The sequence below is a fragment of the Elephas maximus genome, chromosome 8, assembly GCF_024166365.1.
Source record: "Elephas maximus indicus isolate mEleMax1 chromosome 8, mEleMax1 primary haplotype, whole genome shotgun sequence".
NCBI lineage: Eukaryota > Metazoa > Chordata > Mammalia > Proboscidea > Elephantidae > Elephas > Elephas maximus.
Genome location: NC_064826.1, coordinates 45411460 through 45427967, shown reverse-complemented (window position 1 = coordinate 45427967; position 16508 = coordinate 45411460). Strand labels below are relative to the sequence as shown.

General features: G+C 35.9%; 1 protein-coding gene across 4 annotated transcripts in view; it reads right to left on the bottom strand.

Moving 5' to 3' along the window:
• Nucleotides 1-16508, bottom strand: part of ORC5 (origin recognition complex subunit 5) — a 123524-nt gene that overhangs the window by 93742 nt on the left and 13274 nt on the right. For all 4 annotated transcript variants that reach the window (XM_049893102.1, XM_049893099.1, XM_049893101.1 and 1 more), the window contains exons 4-6: nucleotides 11229-11303; nucleotides 6693-6804; nucleotides 4282-4412 (exon numbers count right to left, since the gene is read on the bottom strand). In XM_049893102.1, coding sequence (XP_049749059.1) covers nucleotides 4282-4412; nucleotides 6693-6804; nucleotides 11229-11303 — 318 coding nt within the window. The remainder of the gene's footprint in view (nucleotides 1-4281; nucleotides 4413-6692; nucleotides 6805-11228; nucleotides 11304-16508) is intronic.

The following is a 16508-nucleotide window of genomic DNA, read 5'->3' as shown; positions in this document are numbered from 1 at the left end:
GTTGGCATCTCCTGTCTGGAGGGGGGATGGGAGGATAGAGAGAGTTGGAAGCTGGCAAAATTGTCACGAAAGGAGAGACTGGAAGGGCTGACTCATTAGGGGGAGAGCAAGTGGGAGAACGGATTAAGGTGTATATAAACTTATATGTGACAGTCTGACTTGATTTGTAAATGTTCACTTGAAGCTCAATAAAAGTTAATAAAAAAAAAAACTGACTGTGTGCCAAATGTTTTTAATAAATGATCATGCTATCAATGAGACTACCTAAAGCTTATTTTAGAGAATGAACTATTCTGTGGTATTTTTATCAGTGTAAAAATAACTTATTCAATTGACCTTTTTAAGAATTAGAATTATTATTTTGGGGGAATATCATAAGGACTGTCAGAGAAGAAAAGCCAAAACTAAAACAGCTTACCTTTTGTTTTTTTCTCTACTCAGATGTTTGAAATCTACATGTAAATCAGAAGAGGCCTGAAGTCTAAAATTCCAAAAATGTACTAAATGTGAATACAATTTTAAATGGGTATCTTTTTTATGCTCCCTGCCTCAAACACACATTCAAATACACTGAATTCTTCTAAGTTTAATACTTCCCAGAGCAAAGAAAAGGGAAAAGCAAAGAAAATGTGCTAAAAGATAAAGATTCTGTTTACCTTTGAAAGTAACTGTTTTCTAGCCTTACACATAGTACTATTTTCCTTTACATAAATGATAAACCAGAAAACCAAACCTGTTGCTGTTGAGTCGATTCCAACTCCTAGCAACCCTACAGGACAGAGTAGAACTGCCCCACAGGGTTTCCAAGGAGCAGCTGGTGGATTCGAACTGCCAACCTTTTTGGTCGGCAGCTATAGCTCTTAACCACTGTGCCACCAGGGCTGCACGTGAGCAACAGGATCTTAAATATTAATTGATGATTTCTAAAAGATATTATTTTAGTAAATATTCAAAAAGATATTGTAATATTCTAAAATATATTCTTGCCTCCTTCCTTTCCACAGCCCCACAACTAAAGCAAAAAGGTAAAAGAAAAATACAAGTAAATATGATCATTTTCCAAACTGGCTGTGGAATATAAACAGCTATTCTAATTTTTTTAAATAAAAAGAACATTTTATACAAAGATTATCAGTTCAAGGTCAGTGGCCAATATAAGATATGTAATTAAAGCTTCTGCCCATACTCAGGTACACCTAGATCCTAGACCACAATCACCACACGCAGAAAGAAGTCCGTTAGGAGAAAAAACCAAGAGATGTAAAATTGCTTTTTAAGTTTTTACACCTCTTTTTTGTTGCTCTTCATTTTGATTTTAGATAGAGTTCTGCATTCTCTGCAATTAGACAAGAGAGAAGAAAAAGAAAACATTCTCACGGAGGAGTAAAAAGACATAACTAAAGATGAATGAAAGTTTTCCGATCAGGTCAGATTTGTACTAACTACCTTCTTCTGGCAGTGATAACCAAACTTCCAGAATAAATTTTCAGCTTCCAGCCTATTTCACACTATTTCTATACTGTATTTCTACAATAATAAGACATTTTTTTTTTATTAACTTTTATTGAGCTTCAAGTGAACGTTTACAAATCAAGTCAGACTGTCACATATAAGTTTATATACACCTTACTCCGTACTCCCACTTGCTCTCCCCCTAATGAGTCAGCCCTTCCAGTCTCTCCTTTCGGGACAATTTTGCCAGCTTCCAACTCTCTCTATCCTCCCATCCCCCCTCCAGACAGGAGATGCCAACACAGTCTCAAGTGTCCACCTGATATAATTAGCTCACTCTTTATCAGCATCTCTCTCCTACCCATCGTCCAGTCCCTTTCATGTCTGATGAGTTGTCTTCGGGGATGATTCCTGTCCTGGGCCTACAGAAGGTTTGGGGACCATGACCGCCGGGATTCCTCTAGTCTCAGTCAGACCATTAAGTATGGTCTTTTTGTGAGAATTTGGGGTCTGCATCCCACTGATCTCCTGCTCCCTCAGGGGTTCTCTGTTGTGCTCCCTGTCCAGGCAGTCACCGGTTGTGACCGGGCACCAACTAGTTCTTCTGGTCTCAGGATGATGTAAGTCTCTGGTTCATGTGGCCCTTTCTGTCTCTTGGGCTCTTAGTTATCGTGTGACCTTGGTGTTCTTCATTCTCCTTTGATCCAGGTGGGTTGAGACCAATTGATGCATCTTAGATGGCCGCTTGTTAGCATTTAAGACCCCAAACGCCACGTTTCAAAGTGGGATGCAGAATGTTTTCATAATAGAATTATTTTGCCAATTGACTTAGAAGTCCCCTTAAACCATGGTCCCCAAACCCCCACCCTTGCTCCGCTGACCTTTGAAGCATTCAGTTTATCCCGGAAACTGCTTTGCTTTTGGTCCAGTCCAGTTGAGCTGACCTTCCATGTATTGAGTATTGTCCTTCCCTTCACCTAAAGCAGTTCTTATCTACTAATCAGTAAAAAACCCTCTCCTACCCTTCTTCCCTCCCCTCCTCGTAACCACAAAAGTATGTGTTCTTCTCAGTTTATACTATTTCTCAAGATCTTATAATAGTGGTCTTATACAATATTTGTCCTTTTGCATCTGACTAATTTCGCTCAGCATAATGCCTTCCAGGTTCCTCCATGTTATGAAATGTTTCAGAGATTCGTCACTGTTGTTTATCGATGCGTAGTATTCCATTGTGTGAGTATACCACCATTTATTTATCCACTCATCCGTTGAGGGACACCTTGCTTGCTTCCAGCTTTTTGCTATTGTAAACAGAGCTGCAATAAACATGGGTGTGCATATATCTGTTTGTGTGAAGGCTCTTATTTCTCTAGGGTATATTCCAAAGAGTGGGATTTCTGGATTGTATGGTAGTTCTAACTGTTTAAGATAACGCCAGATAGATTTCCAAAGTGGTTGTACCATTTGACATTCCCACCAGCAGTGTATAAGAGTTCCAATCTCTCTGCAGCCTCTCCAACATTTATTATTTTGTGTTTTTTGGATTAATGCCAGCCTTGTTGGAGTTAGATGGAATCTCATCGTAGTTTTAGTTTGCATTTCTCTAATGGCTAATGATCGAGAGCATTTTCTCATGTATCTGTTAGCTGCCTGAATATCTTCTTTAGGGAAGTGGGTGTTCACATCCTTTGCCCACTTCTTGATTGGGTTGTTTGTCTTTTTGTGGTTGAGTTTTGACAGAATCCTATAGATTTTAGAGATCAGGGGCTGGTTGGAGATGTCATAGCTGAAAATTCTCTCCCAGTCTGTAGGTGCTCTTTTTACTCTTTTGATGAAGTCTTTAGATGAGCATGGGTGTTTGATTTTTAGGAGCTCCCAGTTATCTGGTTTCTCTTCGTCATTTTTAGTAATGTTTTGTATTCTGTTTATGCCTTGTATTAGGGCTCCTAACGTTGTCCCTATTTTTTCTTCCATGATCTTTATCGTTTTAGTCTTTATGTTTAGGTCTTTGATCCACTTGGAGTTAGTTTTTGTGCATGGTGTGAGGTATAGGTCCTGTTTCATTTTTTTGCAAATGGATATCCAGTTATGCCAGCACCATTTGTTAAAAAGACTATCTTTTCCCCAATTAACTGACACTGGGCCTTTGTCAAATATCAGCTGCTCATATGTGGATGGATTTATATCTGGGTTCTCAATTCTGTTCCATTGGTCTATGTGTCTATTGTTTTACCAGTACCAGGCTGTTTTGACTACTGTGGCTGTATAATAAGGTTCTGAAATCAGGTAGAGTGAGGCCTCCCACTTTCTTCTTCTTTTTCAGTAACGCTTTACTTATCCAAGGTTTCTTTCCCTTCCATATGAAGTTGGTGATTTGTTTCTCTATCACCTCAAAAAATGACATTGGAATTTGGGTTGGAAGTGCACTGTATGTATAGATGGCTTTTGGTAGAATAGACATTTTTACTATGTTAAGTCTTCCTATCCATGAGCAAGGTATGTTTTTCCACTTAAGTATGTCCTTTTGAATTTCTTGTAGTAGAGCTTTGTAGTTTTCTTTGTATAGGTCTTTTACATCCTTGGTAAGATTTATTCCTAAGTATTTTATCTTCTTGGGGGCTACTGTGAATGGTATTGATTTGGTTATTTCCTCTTCGATGTTCTTTTTGTTGATGTAGAGGAATCCAAGTGTTTTTTGTATGTTTATCTTATAACCTGAGACTCTGCCAAGCTCTTCTATTAGTTTGAGTAGTTTTCTGGAGGATTCCTTAGGGTTTTCTGTGTATAAGATCAAAGACATATAATTTTTAAAGCAAGATGATAACTCACCAGATGTCTGAGCTCTTTCAAATCCCGGCAGACGGTGTAGAAAACTCCAAGAAGAATGTTAATGTAGGCAGCATAGAAATCAGCAGAATATTCCGGAGGATGGTCATTGCATAGGATCTTTTGAAGGTTCCCTGTTCAGAGGACACAAGTTATTTTATAATGAGTTGCACAGCACCCCAATCATGTCTTCTAATATTTTATAACAAAGGTTTAAACAATGTACCCAGGGCTATCAATAATTAAGGAATAATAAAATTGTTATGAGATTAGAAAAGTAATATAAATTTTGAAACAGAGGTAAAAGAAAACAATCACGAATCGAATCTAATGTAAAAATATATATATATTGGTCAAGACTAGTAGAACAATGACATCTAAAGAAAATCTCGAGAACCTTATTACTGCCGAAATCAGTATCAAAATTGATGAAAACTATACATTCACAAATACATGAAGCTCAAAAAATTTCAAGCAGGATAAACTATAAGACATTTTCTTTCTCACCTTTGTATTTACTTAAAAAACAACTGTTTAAAGTGAAAACAATTAATAATGTATTATGGGATTTATAATAAACGGATAAGTAAGATATAAGACAACAATAACACAAAGGCTGGGAGGTAGGGAATTACAAGCAACTGAGGTTTTCAGATTGCTATCACAGCATAACTCAACCTATATTGATACAATAGCTGACTATCCTGACACAATAGCTAAGCCAAGACAAATTAAGTGCATTATAACCCATCTGAAGAAGAAAAAGAAAAATATTAACAAAAAAAAAAGGAGCAATCTCCATGTGGTAGAAGCCAGAAAATGAAAATTCCAAACCAGGCCCCTAGCCATCAGTGCTGAGAGGGCATACTGCACAACAGATACCATATTCCTATAGATAATGTGTATCAAGTTATCATGGATGTCTGATATTAGCCACTAAGATCATCCTTTTGCGCTGGTTCCATTATTCCTCTGACTATAAGTTTATCACATAAAATAATGTTCCCTTTTTGAATGTTTTTTGTCTGATTATGGTATTTTTTGTTTAAAAAAAGGAAGATACAGAAAATAAGGAAGATACAGAAAAGACCCCTAAAATTTAGTAAAATTAAACTTGGCTCACTATATACTTTTCAACATCTATTAACCTATACTTTCTAAAATTAGCAAGTTCACTTTATTTATGTCTCTCCACCTGTGCTGCTTTGTATCCTTACTTTTTAAATTCTTAATCAAATTCTCTAAGTCATTATACCATCCTTTAACTCACTACACTAAGATATACAATGCCAACATTAAAATTTTTCTTAAATTCAAAATAATTTTTCAGTATGTAGACCCAAAAAGTAGTCATGAAAAAGTTTAGTTATGAACAGGGATGACATAAGTATAAATAAATGTGATTTTTTTTTGTTGTTTTATGAAATGAAATTGATTTACCCTTTTTATTTTAAACTGTCTTTTTCTCTTCTCCTTATTTTGTGATTATCATGGAAGAGAAGCTATTGAAAATGAGGGCACCCTTCCTCTATTTTGGGTTATATTTTTCTATCTCAGCTAATTAGCTAAGGTAGAAAGTGTTATTCAACTGCTGTTCTTATAAAAACAGGCAAAAATGTGTTAGTCTTAACAAAGAATGTTTAGAGCTGATTAGTTCTGAGGGATAGTGTTAATGAGGCCAAGGTCAGGGAATGCAAATTTTTTATAGCCTGCTAACCATCTGATGCTTTACAATCAGAATCTGTGGACCAGAAGAATCATCTTTCTATAGTGACAGCCAATTATTAATCTACAATGCTATTCAGCAGCACAAAAAGCCATTGTGTTCTTCTAAAAGCAAAAATCACCAGGATCTTTAAATTTTGAGATTAAATACAACCCAGAAGAAATAAGAAACACAAGGGCTTGCAGTTGGCACTGTAAGAATTACAGTAATGAAAAATAAAATTTACAAAATACAAAGATACTTTCTACATGGTACTTAAATCAAGTACCTGATAAAGATTCCAGTACAATTTTAACACACTTTGCCAGCCTGACCTAAATCTAATTTGTATGGATGCTTTCCCTACACTATGTAGAGCTTACTGTACTGATCAAAAAATATTTTTTTTCTTTTTTTATGTAGATCTTATTGTACTGACCAAAAAATATAAATACACACTATTAACGCAACTATGTAAAAACTTCTCAATTGAAAGAGTTCAGTAATTATAAACAGAGAATAACACCTCACACGTCCAAAACGAAAACTCTACAAGTACAGAAACATAACTAACATTTTATTTGAGACTGGCAGCAAACCTTAATAGATTAAGACATCAAAGTATCCCAATATGAACAAAATAATTTAATCTTTCAAATTACAAAAACTATTTTACTATCATTTGCCAAAACAATGTTTTACAGTTTACCTATGCTATAATCAGGGAAATACAAAACAAATGGCTCAAAGCATCCAGTATTCGGACGAAACTTTTCCCAAATAATTTCACTGAGAAAGATAACAGTCACATTTCTGTCAGTCTGTAAAAGAAAGAAAAATAAAAGTAACTTTGCATTTAAAAATCTTAATCAGAACTATTCAGATTTTTCTTTCAAAGAAATACAGCAAAGATCCAACATATAAAAAAAACTATTTGCATGTTAATAAGCCAGACTTAGAAAACCTAATCAAGGAACTTATCCATTTGCAAATCTTTGTACGTAATTACTGGGGATTTCCATACGGCTTGCAGGTTAATCAACACTTCAGCTATCAATAAATGTTAGAACAGTCACACAAGGACTTAAAAAAATTAAGAAACACATTTACTTGAATAATTCAGACCTTTTATGAAAATTTTCAAATGAAGCATAAGCTTTCGATCAATCAATAAACAAAAAAAGCAAAACTCACCATCTCTCATCGTTAGAATGGCTAGAGCAACCAGAGAACAGGAAATACAAGTTGAAGACAGACATGCAGTAATTTTACACATATTAATAAGTAAAACTTGTGCTGAATAGACAATAAAAATACAAACAACTATGAGTATTAATATCTAAAATATCAACATAAGTAAAACAGACATTCCCAGACAGAATATCTTTTGGAATATGTTTGGAAATTAAAATTAGTATACCAAAAAGAACATTAAGAAAGCAAACTCAACATGCACACTCACGTTCATTGCAGCAGTGTTTACAATAGCAAAAAGATGGACGCAACCAAGGTGCCCATCAACAGATGAATGGATAAATTATGGTACATTCACACAATGGAATACTACACATCTATAAAGAACAACGATGAATCCGTGAAACATTTCATAACATGGAGGAATCTGGAAGGTATTACGCTGAGTGAAATTAGCCAGTTGCAAAACGACAAATATTGTATGAGACCACTTTCATAAGAACTTGAAAAATAGTTGAAACAGAGAAGAAAATATTCTCTGATGGTTATGAGAGTGGGGAGGGAGGGAAGGAGGGAGAGGGATTTTCAATAATTAGATAGTAGATAATAACTATTTTAGGTGAAAGGAAAGACAACACACAATATAGGAGAGGTAAGCACAACTGGACTAAACCAAAAGCAAAGAAGTTTCCTAAATAAACTGAATGTTTTGAAGGCCAGTGTAGCAGGGGCAGGGTTTTAGGGACCATGGTTTCAGACGACATCTAAGTCAACTGGCATAATAAAATCTATTAAGAAAATATTCTGCATCCCACTTTGGAAAGTTGCATCTGGAGTCTTAAATGCTAGCAAGCAGCCATCTAAGATGCATCAATTGGTCTCAACCCACCTGGAGCAAAGAAGCGTGAACAACACCAAAGACACAAGGTAATTATAAGCCCAAGAGACAGAAAGGGCCACATAAACCAGAGACCACATCAGCCTGAGACCAGGCTGATGAATTAGATGGTGCCCAGCTATAACCGATGACTACCCTGAGAGGGAACACAACAGAGAACCCCCGAGGGAGCAGGAAAGCAGTAGAATGCAGACTTCAAATTCTTGTAAAAAGACCAGACGTAAGGGTCTGACTGAGACTAGAAGGACCCCTGAGGTCATGGTCCCCAGACCTTCTGTTAGCCCAAGACAGGAACCATTCTCAAAGCCAACTGTTCAAACAGGGATTGGACTAGACTATTGGATAGAAAATGATACTGGTGAAGAGTGAGCTTCTTGGATCAAGTAGACACGTGAGACTATGTGGGCAGCTCCTGTCTGGAGAGATGAGAGGGCAGAGGGGGTCAGAAGCTGACCAAATGGACATGAAAATAGTGGAAGGAAGGAGTGTGCTATCTCACTAGAGGGAGAGCAACTAGGAGTATATAGCAAGGTATACATAAGCTTTTGTATGAGAGACTGACTTGGTTTGTAAACTTTCACTGAAAGCCAAATAAAAATTTAAAAAAAAAAAAAAAAAAATGGCCAAAAATGCCCTATCCATGCTGATTAGAATTTACCTGTAGCCTCCTCTGTACTCTCCACACAAATTTTCATTTTTCTCATATTCTTTCTAAAATCTCCCAAGCTAACAAAGCAGACATCGTAGCTGTTTTGATCTACAAACATCCTTAGGACACAATCTCATACATAAATTACACCATACTTCTATGGTGATTTACAATTTATTGATCACTAACTTGTGTCCAGTATCTTACAAATTTTCATTATTTAGAAAAGCATTTTTCTAACAAAGGCTGTTGAGTTCAATAAATTAATAATTCCACAGAAAATCTAGCTACTGAATGAAAGAGAGGAAAAAAATTTTATTTTTGAATGCTTTTATATGTCTGGCTTATAAACTCATCGATTTTTAAGAATTCTTGAATTTATTTCTATGGGGATAAAAAAAATGTGTGCTTTAGCCACAATCCTGACTGCAAAGCACTGAATTGGTTTTGCTTTAAAATACAATTATCCAAAGGTAAGAAAAAAGAAATTGAGGGTATTTATCAGTCTGAAAGGATTTTAAATTGGTAATATTCTCATCTCCTCATCTGAAAGTACTTTCAATACACAAGGGTATCTATCATAATTTAAATTTCCTTTTACTCAGATAAATACTTAATATTAAAAAATAGAAAAACGCTTTTGCTAGATTTCTCTTAAGTTAAAAACATTTTTAAAAATCAAGCATGTTTTCAGAAATGTCAAAACAGTAATTCTTTTTTCTGGCAGAGTCAAGATTACTGTAAATCTTTTAATTTTCTTAAAACAGTTTCCATAATTAAAACTAAAAAAGCAGAAGACCTGACTATTGTGAAGGGGTGAGTGAACACAATTTTTCTACACATGAGGAGAAAAGTATGAGGTCACCTGCACTGGGAGGGCAAGAAGACCTCAAGAATGCACTCTGGGTACCAGACAGGAAGTCTAGAGCAAGCAATGGGAAATAGTGGATGAGGGCATACAACAAGAACAACAACAACAATAAAAAAAAATAAATAAAATCTACTCAAAGAGGAGGATCCCTGGTCTCAGTAATAAAATGCCAAGAGTTAAGGAAACTGGGAAAGGTCAAACTGTGTGAAGTAACTTACTGCTGTCCTGTCCTCTCCTCCACTCTGCCTCCCCGCCCCAGACTATTACTAAAAGTGGACTTTAGGTTTCAGTCCCAGGCACACAATTTCAGTGGCTCTTTTTTTTTTTTTTTTCCTGGAAGGTCTCTCTCTCTGACCTCTATCATTTCCCAAATTTGAGCAATGTATTTAACTTTTTAAAGAGGGAAATGCTGTCAGCACTGTGTCCCCAGGTATTTACTTAGTTAATGTTTATTATAATGCTACTCAATACTTAAATACATACATTAAAAAAAAAAAAAGTTGCCCTCAGGTTGATTCTGACTCATGACAACGCTCTGTGTTTCAGAGTCAATTTGTGCTCCAAAAGGTTTTCAATGGCTGTGACCTTTAAGAAGTAGATCACCAGGCCTTTCTTTCCAGGCACCGCTGGATAGATTCAAACTGCCAGTAGTCGAACGCTTAACCATTTGTACCACCCAAGCACTCCGCATATTGACAAAAACTATTTATGCTCAAAATACTTATAAAAATTATAAAACCGAAATAAATTTATAAATTAAACACAAAACCAGAAACATTTAAATTAACATTAACTGAACGTGATGAACGATACCGTTTTGCTCAAACTAAATCTTTGCTCACTTTGTGACTACTGTAGTAACAGGAAAGAACCACAGCTCTTTTGAGTTCGGTATTCCTATCCTACCAAGGTAGGGTATCAGTGAAGCCTGAATTCTCTCATCAATTTTCTTTAGCCAAACTACTGCAAAACCTCTTTTTGCCATGATGTTTTTTGGCTTTCACCCATTCGCAAAGTAGCTTGCTCTTTTCTTATTCGGCCATGACAATTACAGTAGTCTTAAACCTGGAAGCTGTGGGGCTACAAATTTTGCCAGAGGAACTAAAGAAGCAAAGAGAGAAGGCAGAGCTAATTCACAGAAATACCAACGACAGGCGGAGAGCCTAAACCTTCTGTTCCTAGTCCCTGCTCTGCCTTAAGGTCTGCCTGCATTCCCACCATTGGGTTCCTTGAGAAGCCACCTACATTCCTACCATTATCTTTTTTGTACATGTTGATTTCTTTTTTGTAGGAAACTGGGTAAATACAAGTGGTATATGAATAAGGAGAGAAAATAAGTAGAGAAAAATGGTTTCTACAGAAGAGTCTCACTAATGAGAGCTTAATCTCAAAAATAGTAGCCACAAAATTTCATCAACTTATTAGGGTTAACAAAACCCTAATAACAAGGAGAAGTTTTAAAACTATTAATGTTAAGGTACTTTGGTTGAATCAGTGAAAACTTCTACGAAGTCCTAAAAAACAATTGATACAAAGATGAAATCATTTACTATTTTCACTAAGAAGGTAGAACACTCTAAAGATAAAACAAAAAGTAAGCTGCCTTACTTCTATTCTCAACTGGATTACTCACCAGTTCTTGTAACCTAAGAAATCCAGGCAAAAGATTTGCTTCCATATCTCTTAGATACTCTGCTTTATCCAGAACCTTAGAACAAATAAAAGCAGTGTCAAAATTTACAACTCTTTACAAAACGTTTACATAATATACTGCATAATGCAAAACTTTAACTCTCCATATTAGAAAGAAAACCTGCAATTTGTGAACTGTTTTTACATTTGTAGAAAAATACTTAGAACAGTCAAGTAAATAAGTTAAAAAAAAAAAAACTTCTACTTGCAGCATCTCTCAACCCAAATTTCTAAACAGCAAATGAGTCACCCAAAAAAACCAAACCCACTGCCGTCGAGTCGATTCCGACTCACAGTGACCCTGTAAGACTGAGTAGAACTGCCCCACAGAGTTTCCAAGGAGTGCCTGGTGGATTCGAACTGCTAACCTCTTGGATAGCAGCTGTGGCACTTAGCCACTACACCACCAGGGTTTCCAAATGAGTCACAGCTACACATTAAAAGGCATACTACATTTACAGACATACTACCAAGGTGATTATGGCTCAAGATGCCCTATTATCAACTGTCCTTAAGTATAAAAGAAGAACAATCATTTTTTATTCCATTTGATAAAAAATAAATGTCCACCATGTACTAAAAATACGGGCTGACCTAAGGAAGAGAGGAAGAATAAAATTCTGAATTTTATGATGAAAAATTTCTTGCTTCAACACTATAGCTGAACAGTACACCCTACTTAACTAACTGGGTAACTGATCATGCCTAGGAGAAATACATTTTTGTTCGGTATTATAATATTAGAGCCCTAGTGGTACAAGAGTTAAGAACTATGACTGCTAACCAAAAGGTCAGCAGTTCGAATCCACCAGCCACTCCTTGGAAACCCTATGGGGTAGTTCTACTATGCCCTACAGGGTCACTATGAGTTGGAATCAACTCGATGGCAAGGGGTTTGGTTTTTGTTTTGTTTTGTTTTGTGGTATTATAATTGTGGCCTTGGGTTTTGTTGTTGTTGTTGTCAAAGATTCTAATCTTTCAGAGATACATACTTAAATATTTATGGATGACATGATATGGTGGGGAAGACAGTGAACAGGATGCAGATGGTACAAGTCTGACCACATGGTAATAATTCCTGAAGCTGGGTATAGATGCAAGGGGGTATATTACATTATTTTACATATGTTTTAAATTTCCATCAAAAAATGTAAAAACAAAAAAAACGTTTCAAATGATCATCATTCTATAAGAAATCAGGGTCTTACAAGTAAAAAGGGCTATTTAAAACATTTAGTCTAACTTTTTTTTTTACTTTTTATTATGGAAATTTTAAAATATACACAAAAGTAGAAAGATTAGTACCATGAACCCCCATTTATACCTCATCCAACCCAAAAAAACATCAACATATGGCCAATTTTGTTTCTTCTGTAACATCCCCCACTTTTCCCTTCTAGCTTCTTGCTGGACTATTTTAAAGCAAATCCCAGGTATCATGTTTTATCTGTTAATATGCCCACATACAGCTCTAAGAGATGAGGACTCCTTTTATTTTTTAAACATAACCGTGATACCATTTTCATACCTAAAAATATTTAACACTATCATCTAATAATCAGTGTTCATGTCTTTTTATAGTTGGTTTCTCTAATTCATATCCAAAAAAGTCCATACCTTGCATTTTTTATTACATTTGGTAAATTTACCTCCTAAGTTTCTTTTATATAAGCGTTTCCCCTCCTTTTTTTTCTGTTCTTATTTATTTCCTAAAGAAACCAGGTCATCTGTCATGCAGAATTTTCCACATTCTAGATTTGGCTGACTGCATCTCTGTAGTTTCATTTAACACGTTCCTATGCCCCTGTATTTCCTATAAAATGGTCATTAGAGCTAGAGATTTGACCAGACTCAGGTTTAAGTTTGGAACAGGAATACTTCACAAGTACTGCTGTACGTCTCTTACTGCATTCATCAGCAGGTACACAATGCCTAGTTCTTTTTTCATGTTAAAAATCGATGTATAGACTCAGGTGTTGTTAGATTGATCCATTCATCATAAAGTGCCCCAGCAGGCTCTGCGGATTTAAGTATCAACTGATGATCATTTTCTCAATCCATTATTTCACTTGTTGTTGTTAGTTGCCGTCAAGTCAACTCCTATTCATGGTGACCCCATGTGTGCAGAGTAAAGCTGCCCCACAGGGTTTTCAAGCCTGTGGCTTTCCAGAAGCAGATTGCCAAGCCTGTCTCCTGAAGAGCCTCTGGGTGAGTCTGAACCACCAATCTTTTGGCTAGTAGTCGATGGCTTAACTGTTTATGCCAAAGAGTTCACAAAGAACAGAAGGGATAAATGCATGATTCTTTCCCTTTACTAGTTTTTTAAAATAACGTGTTGGTGCCTGTTGAGTTTCCTGTAGCTGCTGTAACAAATTACCACAAAGTTGGTGGCTTTAAACAACATAAATTTATTCTCTCACAGTTTTGAAGGCCATGGTCCAAAATCAGTTTCACTAGGATACTATCAAGCTGTCAGCAGGGCCACACACCCTCTGGAGGCTCTAAGGAAGAACCCATTCCTTGTCTCTTCCAGTTTCTGGTGGCCCACATTCCCTGGCTGTGGCCACATCACTCCAATCTTCAAGGCCAGCATTTTCAAACTTCTCTCGTCCCTCTGGTTCTATCACATGGCCTTCTCCTTTGCATGTGTGCACAGTGTTGTGAAAGCTCCCTCTGCATCTCTCTAATAAAGACACCTGTGATCGCATTTAGGTCCTACTGGATAATACAAGTAAATCTCCCCATCTTAAAATTCTTAACTTCATCACATCTGCAAAGACCCTTTTCCCAAATAAGATAAATTTACAGGTTCTAGGGAGTAGCACCTGTTATCTTCAGGGGCTATTATCCAACCTACTGCAGTGCCCTAGTTAAGTAAACTCTGAACCTTGAGACTACAACTCAGTAGTTCATATGCATGTTTATACCATTATAAATCGATGGAGCTTAACAAATCCAATGTGCTTCCATTCACTGAATTCATTATACTTTCCGATGATAAAATTGTCTCAACTTTGGCCAATGGGAGCCTCTTCAAATTGGCTTCTGTGTCCTTTTGAAAGGACCCCAGTAGTCTTCAATAGCTTCCTAGGCTTTCTAGTATGACAAGATGTTCTAGGTTTCTCTTGAACATTTTCTGCCCAGAACTGAAGTCACCATTGCTCCAAAGAACTATGGGTTATTTTAATAAAACATACTTTACTAATAAATCTTACTGCAAATTATAATCATTTAAAGTAGCAATAAACTTAAAATTTGGGGAATAGATTGTTTCCTTGAATAACCTAAATTGTTGTGTACCTGTTTTATAATTCATAGCTTGAAGCAACGTAGGAGGGTAATCATACTTAAGATATTTCATACCTAATTAGTTTAGACAAAATTAAGCTAAAATTATTTACTGCTAAAAAGGTATAAATTAGTTTCTTCACTATGCATTCCCATTACGCAGTTTTCCCATCAATCTCCATTTAAATTATTCTAATCCAGGAAACGGATTAATTCAAATAAATTGGTCCATATTTTACTTACGTGCAACACAAGGCTGAAGTAGTAAGTTAACAGTTCATTTTTCTGATTTGATATAGTTAATCCACTGTAATTAATGATTTTATGGTATTCTAATGAATGATTCTTCTTCAAAAGCAATTATCAGATAACTAATATTCAGAGAAGTAGAAATTTTAATTCAGACCCAAATATTTTTCTTAATCATTTATACTATGGCATCCTAATAGACTCTGCATACACAAGCTAGTTTACTGGCCAGAGAACATTCTTGGCCACTTTTCTGTATTATTTTATAAGTATTTAATCTTAATTTATATTTTAGATAGCTGGATTCATTCTACAGATATACTTTAAAAATTTTTCTATAGTAAGCACCTGCAAACTTTCCAATACTTAATGTTTAGTTAACTAACATACTTACTGAACACCTACTCTGAACTGCTGCTGCTGAAAAATGAGGAGACTCTAGTTTTTTAGTGGCTGTTTCCAGAATATTTATCCTCCATCCTTCCTAAAGATACTTGGCTTTGAAGCTCTTCTTTTTGGAGTCATACACATATGAACAGAGCCTAAGCTGATATGGAACTATCACAAAATATCTAATATTCATGTCATCAAAGTCCCACAATAAGAGGAGAAAGAGGGATGAACTGAAATAGTACTCAAAAAAAGTAATGGTTGAAAACTGCCCAAATCTGCCGAAAGACAAGTCCTAAAGATTTGAGAAGTGAAGTGAACCCCAATCAGGATAAACACAGAGAAACCCACACCAAGACACATCATAATCAAACTTCTTTCTGACCTCTAAAGGCAAAGAAAAAAATCTTAAAAGTAACCAGAGAAAAGTGACATCTTACCTACAGGAGAAAAACATAAGAATGACAGTATTTCTTACCAAAAACCACTGATGCCAGAAGTATGGCACAGCGTTTTCTAAATGCTGAAGAACTCTCAATCTAAAATTCTATACACAGCAAAAACATCCTTCAGGAATAAAGGGGAAATCAAGATATTCTCAGATAAAAAAACTAAAAGAATTTGTCACCAGCAGATCAACCCTAAAGAATAGCTGAAGGAAGTACTCTAAATAGAAAGGAAACAATAAAAGAAGGAACCTTGGAATATGAGGAAGAAAGAAAAAACACGATGAGCAAAAATATGGGAAAATACAATAAGCTTCTTTCTCCTCCTGAGTTGAAGCAAAAATTACAACAGTCTCTGTGGAATTCTAAATGTATGCAGAAGAAATATTTAAGACAATTATAAATGGGGAGAGAAAAGGGATATAACAGGAGGTACAGTTTCTACAGGAGCCCTGGTGCAGAACGGTTACACACTAGACTGCTAAATGAAAGACTGGCGATTCCAATCCACCCAGCAGATCCTCAGCAGAAAGGCGTAACAATCTTCTCCCAAATAGATCACAGCCTAGAAAACCTTATGAGGCAATTCTACTGTCACATGGGGTCACTAGGAGTCGTAATCGACTCAAAAGCACCCAACAATTAAAACAGGTTTCTGTAATTCATATGATCTGGTAAAATAACACCACCAATAGACTATGATAACATAGGCTGATAATGTTAATACCTAGAGCAACTACCATAAAAGCTATACAAAGAGGGAAACTCAAAAGCACTACAGATAAATCAAAACGGAATTCTAAAAACAGTTAAGCAACCCACGGAAAGGCTCCTACGGGAAATGCAGG